The 7,044-nt window shown below is 37.0% G+C and overlaps 1 protein-coding gene and 1 long non-coding RNA gene across 2 annotated transcripts; both read right to left on the bottom strand.

Moving 5' to 3' along the window:
• Positions 1-1,615: 1,615 nt before the first annotated feature.
• On the bottom strand, positions 1,616-2,018 carry LOC122000587. Its single transcript, XR_006117180.1, has 3 exons — positions 1,924-2,018; positions 1,726-1,848; positions 1,616-1,637 (listed from the first exon to the last, which is right to left on the bottom strand). It is a non-coding gene; the product is annotated as an uncharacterized LOC122000587 (long non-coding RNA).
• Positions 2,019-5,194: 3,176 nt separating this feature from the next.
• On the bottom strand, positions 5,195-6,379 carry LOC121999419. The gene is made up of 2 exons (XM_042554104.1): positions 5,566-6,379; positions 5,195-5,475 (listed from the first exon to the last, which is right to left on the bottom strand). Exons 1-2 carry the CDS (start codon positions 6,377-6,379, stop codon positions 5,195-5,197), a joined length of 1,095 nt encoding a protein of 364 aa, XP_042410038.1.
• Positions 6,380-7,044: the final 665 nt, after the last annotated feature.

The following is a 7,044-nucleotide window of genomic DNA, read 5'->3' as shown; positions in this document are numbered from 1 at the left end:
AAGAATCAGGAATGCATGTTTTCAATAAGACATACCGTCAACTGTTTGAAAGTTGGTCGTTTTGGATTACCCCTCATACAAAGGTACGTCCTCACTCCACTACATTGCAAAAATAGAACTTATTTTATTTCATATTTGCTAATCAATCTATTCACAATCTACATAATCTAAAACATACTTGCACACTGTAGTTTTCCAAGCGTTATCTCGATTCCTATTACCCATTGAGTCCAACAAATAAATTGTATCTTTGTCATCGTTTATAACGGTCAAGATCCAGTGGTTCCTGCACGATTGTCAATATATAGCTAAGCTACTATGTATTAGGAATTGAGCAGGGATTAAAAATATACCCAGTGTTGTATGGGATAAGGCATATGCTGTCTCCGTTTGATGCTTTCAACTGATTAGCAATGTGTTGTGAAGAGGTACTGCCATCTTGAGCGGCTGGTATTTTGTTGGGATCCACAAACGACATATACTCAGCCCTGTTTGTTTCCTTCAAGTACTTGTACAAGTAACTGCATTCAAGTAATAAAAAACATGGTTACTTAAGACATGAACTCATGCAAAGAGAAGAATTGTATATAAGACATAACTTACCCCATGTAAACCAAAATTTGCCTGGACCCTATCTCTCTCATTTCCATACAGCGCATGACATCCTCTCTCAACAACGATGTACTCACATTACGTCCAAACATGGCTTCATCAAATTCGATAGGAATGGTCTCCTCCTCAGTCATCAGTCTAACAACAAAAGAATACAAAAACTTGCATGACATTGGTAGAGCACTTTCAACTTTCAGGAACCTCCAAAATAGCAAATGGTGGTGCATGTTTCTCCTTTTTTCTGTAATTTTAAATAATTGTAGCAAAATATATAACTATAGCAACAGAAAAGTGAACTGAAAATACCTTTATCGTCGGAAATATCACCAATTCTTTTGGCCAGCCAACCACAGTTCCAACAACATCTACCATTACTGTTTGTCCCGACTTAAGAGGAATTGGAAGCTCCGCTTCCTCCTGTAAAACAACATCAACATACACCTTTAAGTTGCCTTCCCCAAGTGGAGCATTGTGCAGCATTACATTTGGGCCTCCGTCGGATACTATCGTGCCATATGCCACCACATTCCCCTTATTCTTCAGAGCCAAATGACATTTTTTCCCCTGAACAATAAGATATTATCTTTTAATATCTGAAATTAGGAAACAAATTTAATGTACCAAATATAATACAAAACCTCATTGAATGAATTGTCGCATTCAAAAACTTCCACATCATCTTCCAATATTTGAACTGCCATGTGCGATGACTTGTTAGATGCTACACGTTCAGAAACTCGATCACTTATTTCTGGCATAAATCGAGCAAGAAGAGCCTTCAGTTTTTCAACTTCAGCTTTCAAACTCTTTGTTTCCTCCGCTTGCTCTTTAAAGTTTTCAGCCAAAGCCTTTGACACCAACTCCCTCTTCTTCCTTGGAGTTTTGAAGTAGACTTGGGGCTTCACAAATCCCCCTACACCTCTAACCCTTCCGTAAGGTTCTTGGCTCCCTAATGCAGTAGTTAATACGTCATTGCTTCCAGAAGATATGAACTTTCCCCTCTTTTTTTTGTCCAACAAATCGTCCTAAAAATATGGAGGTAACATTAAATATCCAATGAAGACACTTTTTTCACTTATTATGAATGAACTCAAAATAAAACTAAAATAATACAATTTTTTCAGCAACTTCAGCAGTCTCTGTATTTGTGATGTTTCCGGATTTGTCTTCGCGGGCCTTACGGCAAAGGAATGACCTATCAACTTCCTCATCCTCCCTGAATATTTTTCTCTGCCTCTATAATTCCAAAAAACGATCATATAAAACATGAGGTACTACATGAAAAGGATAATATAATGTTCCATGGATTACCAATTCAGTCTCCAATCCAATGTAACCCTTGCGAGACATTTTGTGATGATACTTGCAATTGCTCGCCCGTTCCTTTTGTTTTTCATGAGTGACCTCTGTCACGTAAAAAAAAAGTAAATTTTTAGAAGAATGGCTAGAATTTAAAAACAATAGGATGGAGTATGATGAACTTATTATATATATTCCTGCTGTACATGAACTTATTATATATATTCCTGCTGTACAGAACTTCATTTTGTTAATTAAATGCCCTAAATGTTTTAAATCTTGGTGCATATAATAATTTAAATATAACATGATAATATCATCAAGTACCTCCCAAGATGGATGTAGCCTCTCATCGACAAAAGCTTTCCAAATTGCAGATGGGATCTGATACTGCTCCGGTGGTGACCTCAGTTTTTCAGGATTATCTCTATATGGCCAGACAAACCTACTGTTGAGTTTGTTTTTGAAGTCTCTCCATTTCTGGCTTGCTGAACTCATCACTGCCGCCTTGCTTTGAGGTGCTAAGTCGAAGATATTCTATAACACACAGCAGTAATTGCTATCAGTTTGTATATTGAAAAAATCACAATGAAAAAAAAACATAAGCAATCTCATAAGGAAGTGTATTATTGGATTATACTCACCGATATTTCTTCCCACACTTTCTGTTTCATGTTCTTTGGAACAGTGGGCCATGACTTTATGTTAATAGGCACCATGGATCTAACAATAGAGCCTATGAAAGATTGTAGTGCCTTCCCATTTTGATTGTACACAGGTCGTCCCATGTCATCATATTCAATCGTCGACTTTTTTCCCCATCTTGCTGCAGCAATAAGTCTGCACATTGATGTAGGCCCCCGAGTCTTCTTCAGCCCAGTAATAGGAGGTTCTTCTATTTCAGTCTCTCCTCATAGCTCTGCAGCTACTAACCCATCAGCATCTTGGTGTAGTTCGGTGTCCTCAACTACACGTGGCTCATTATATTTTGCTATTTTTCGTTGTTTTTTAGGACGCATTTTTCTTTTCCCTGCATATAGGAAAATAAATGATGAGATAATGGTATATAAAGTCTGCAGTGATAATATAATAAAAGAAGACGTGATACAAATAATAACATTAACATATACGAACAAGTAAAAATAATACTAGTAAAAATAATAAATATTAATGCAGATGACATAAAAGTGGAAAACATCATTTTTTCTTGTTTGTTACAAAGAAACCCTCTTTAGAAGATCTAAAGTATCCTTCATGTGTAGGAATACAATGAATATCAACATTATCAATTGGTCGAGCTTCGGGAATTCTGGTCCAAAGATCCTCTTCTCCCTCGTAACATCTATTTGGAACTTGAAGCACTATTGACCACCCTTTGTTCAGTGGGTCAGCAACATAAAATACTTGTCTAACTTGACTTGCAAGCACAAATTCATCCTTCTGGTGGCCTCGTTTGTTCAGATTAACTAAGGTGAAGCCACATTCATCATTGTATTGTATTCCTTTGTCATTTGATACCCATGCACACTTGAAAAGAGGAACTTGAAATTGATGATAGTCTAGTTCCCATATCTCTTCAATAACTCCATAAAAAGTCACATTCTCTAACACGGGATTCTTATCTTTGGCACTACAAACAAGCATCGTGTTGGCAAGTAGAGAAACACCACTGTTTTGACAAACTTTCTCATCATCCCGCTCTTTTGTTTGGTATAAATTGCCATTTATGACATAGCTATCACACTTTAAGACTCGCACACGTGGTCCATGGGCCAGCCATCTCAATGACGATGTCATTCCACCATTGCAACTATCGATTTCAGCAGCCACCTGACATGCATTCCTATTAATTAGTGTGATCAAAACAATGATTAACAAATATTGTATGTTAGCATCTTCTACATCACCTTTGCACGAAACCAGTCAATGAACCTCTTATTATGAGCATCTTGTATCCACCTTGCATCTTTCTGTTTCTTGGGAAACATTTTCTTCAAGAAGGATTTGTGTTCACTGAAGAATTTTACTTCTAAAGTTTTATTTTCATGAATACATATGGACTGCCAAGTACATATAATTATTAGTTATGCAGTACACTTACATAATATATGGAGATATTTCTTCTATATTTTCAAGAACAGTCAAGTGTGCTTGTTGGAGATCAATTTGTTGGACGATGATTGATGAATTGCTTGCTGAGAATCTAGGAATGCTTGCGTTTGGGTCACGTAGTGATTTAGGGACCCCAACAGGATCAAGGTCATTGAGATATTCTGAACAAAATTCAACTGCTTCTTCTGCTGCATATCTTCGAACAATGCAACCTTCCGGATATTTTCGACTGCATACGTAACTTTTTAACACCTTCATGCATCTTTCAAATGGGTACATCCATCTGAAGTAGACTAGTCCACATAATTGGACTTCACGAACAAGATGAACTAATAAGTGGAGCATGATATCGAAGAAAGAAGGGGGGAAATACTGCTCCAATAAGCAGAGTGTAATGATCAAGTCAGATTGCAGCTTATCTAACTTGGCTATATCGATAATCTTGCAACAAATATCTTTGAAGAAGAAGCATAATCTTATGACAGCATATCTAACATATTTTGGCAGAGAATTACGTATGACTATTGGCAGGAAGTACTGCATTATAACATGAGAATCATGTGATTTCAAGCTACTCAGCTTCATCTCATCCATGCAGACAAGATTCTTCATGTTTGATGAGAAACCTTCCGGAACTTTTATATCCATTAATGACCTACATACTTGTAATCTCTCATTTTTTGTGAATGAGCATGCTGCAGGAGGTAGATATGTTCTTTTCTCACCAATTTTAGTAACGAATTGAGGCCTAATTCCCATCTGAACCATGTCCAACCTAGCTGCCGCATTGTCCTTGGTTTTTCCCTTGATGTTTCAAAGTATTAATCAAAGACTCGAAAACATTTTTCTCAATGTGCATAACATCGAGACAATGCTTAACATGTAGGTATTTCCAGTATGGAAGATTGAAAAAAATTGACTTCTTCTTCCAACATTTACTGAAATTTGTAGCTCCAACATACTTTTCTTCTTCAATGTCTTCCACAATATTCTCCTTTGCTTTTTTCCTTATTTTCCCCTTCACACTTGTTTTCTTTCCAAACTCACATGTTATGTCTGAAAGCTTGTCAAACAACTTAATTCCAGATAATGGCCTACCTGCTTCACCAAGTTCCTCCATGCCATTAAACTCCTTTATTTGCCTCCGATATGGATGAAATCGTGGTAGGAATCATCTATGCCCAGCAAATGACATTTTCTTCCCATTTTGTAAGTGCTTTACATAAGTATCCTCACCACATATTGGGCATGCGTAATAACCATGTGTAGTACAACCACTAAGGTTACCATATGCAGGAAAGTCGTTGATGGTCCATAAAAGAACTGCTTTAAGAGTGAAAACCTCCCTTCGATAAGCATCATAAACTCCATCAACTCCTTCCCACAACAGTTGCAAATCATCAACCAGAACCTCAAGGTAGACGTCGATATCGTTTCCAGGTTGTTTCGGCCCTGAAATGAGCATCGTTAGCATGATGAATTTCCTTTTCATGCACATGTGTGGAGGCAAATTATATGTGGCTAGCATGATTGGCTAGCAACTGTAGCGACTACTAAGATTGCTGTGAGGATTAATTCCATAGGCTGCAAGTGCCAGGCGAATATTTCTTGCCTCACTTCCAAAGTCGGGCCACATATGATCCACCAATTTCCATGACGGTGAATCAACTGGATGGTGTAACTGACCAACAACTCTTGTGCTATCTGCATGCCATGTTAAATTTCTGGAAGTTTCTAAATATTTAAACATGCGCTTAAATCTTGGTATGGGAGGGAAATACCAAACCACTTTGGCAGGAACACCTTTCTTCTCAACATTTTTCTTGGTTAGCTTCCATCTTGATAAGCCACATTTCGAGCAGCTTACGCAGTCTTTATATTGTTTCCTATAAAGGATGCAATCATTGGAACAAGCATGAATCTTTTCATGACTCAAAGCCAAACAACTCAACGTCTTCTTTGCTTCATAAATTGACGATGACAGATTGTGGTTATCTGGCAGCATGTCCCCAAAATCTGCTAGTAGATCTGAAAATAGAGCATCACTCATCCCATGCCTTGCTTTGGTATTGTATAGTTTTACAAGTGCACTCAACTTTGTGTAACGTTTGCATCCCTTATATAGTGGCTTCTCTGCTTCCTCCAAAAACTTCATAAATGCTTCTGGATTTTCTGTATGGTTATCATACGCTGCCTCACACAAATTAACAATTTCAAAATCATCATGACAATTATCAATTGGCTCTTGGTTGACACTCGAATTTAATCTATCCTTCTCCGCAGCCTCACCATGCCAAATCCAATTCAAATAATTTTTACTGAAACCATTGAAGTAAAGATGCTCTCGAATCCACATAATCGCTCCGTTTTTAAGATTCATACATTTGCAACAAGGACAATGAATTAAATTGGGGTCGATATGTGGATTCTACAAACAACTTCTAATGAATTGTTCCACACCCTCCTCATACTCTTTGGACCTCCTATCTAAGTAAATCTAGGATTTATCCATTATAGTACAACAGAATCCCAAGAAACTTCTTCAGAATTATCGTGCTAAAATTATTTACCGCTAGCTCAATGTGTTCTTTGATCAAAACTTGAAGATACTACATATATGTTAAGCAAACGTTAGAGTAAGACTGCAAAAAGGTAGTCAAATTCATATCAAGCACAGTTCCATATTTTATACTCATTCCAACAGCTGTCAATATTTTCTACTCATCATGAAGAAAAATAATGCGCATTTTGTACAATATGTGGATTTATAAAGAACGAAAGCATGGGATGACTCATAAATCTCATGAAGTATTGTCAGTGCTCAATAAAAATCTATATTTGTGTAGCTGAAATGCATTCTTCTACATCAAAAACCAACAATTTTAATTGGTATAAACTTTCACAACAGAAATCAATCCCACAATACACGATCCACAACAACAAACCAAATAAAGAACAATCGAAAACAGAAGTATTTACTCCAAGAAAGCATCATGAATCGGCCCTTTAGGTAATGACCTC

This window comes from Zingiber officinale, chromosome 7A, assembly GCF_018446385.1.
Source record: "Zingiber officinale cultivar Zhangliang chromosome 7A, Zo_v1.1, whole genome shotgun sequence".
In the NCBI taxonomy this organism is placed as follows: Eukaryota; Viridiplantae; Streptophyta; class Magnoliopsida; order Zingiberales; family Zingiberaceae; genus Zingiber; species Zingiber officinale.
Note: the sequence above shows the minus strand (reverse complement) of the source record. Positions and strands in the feature narration are given on the sequence as shown.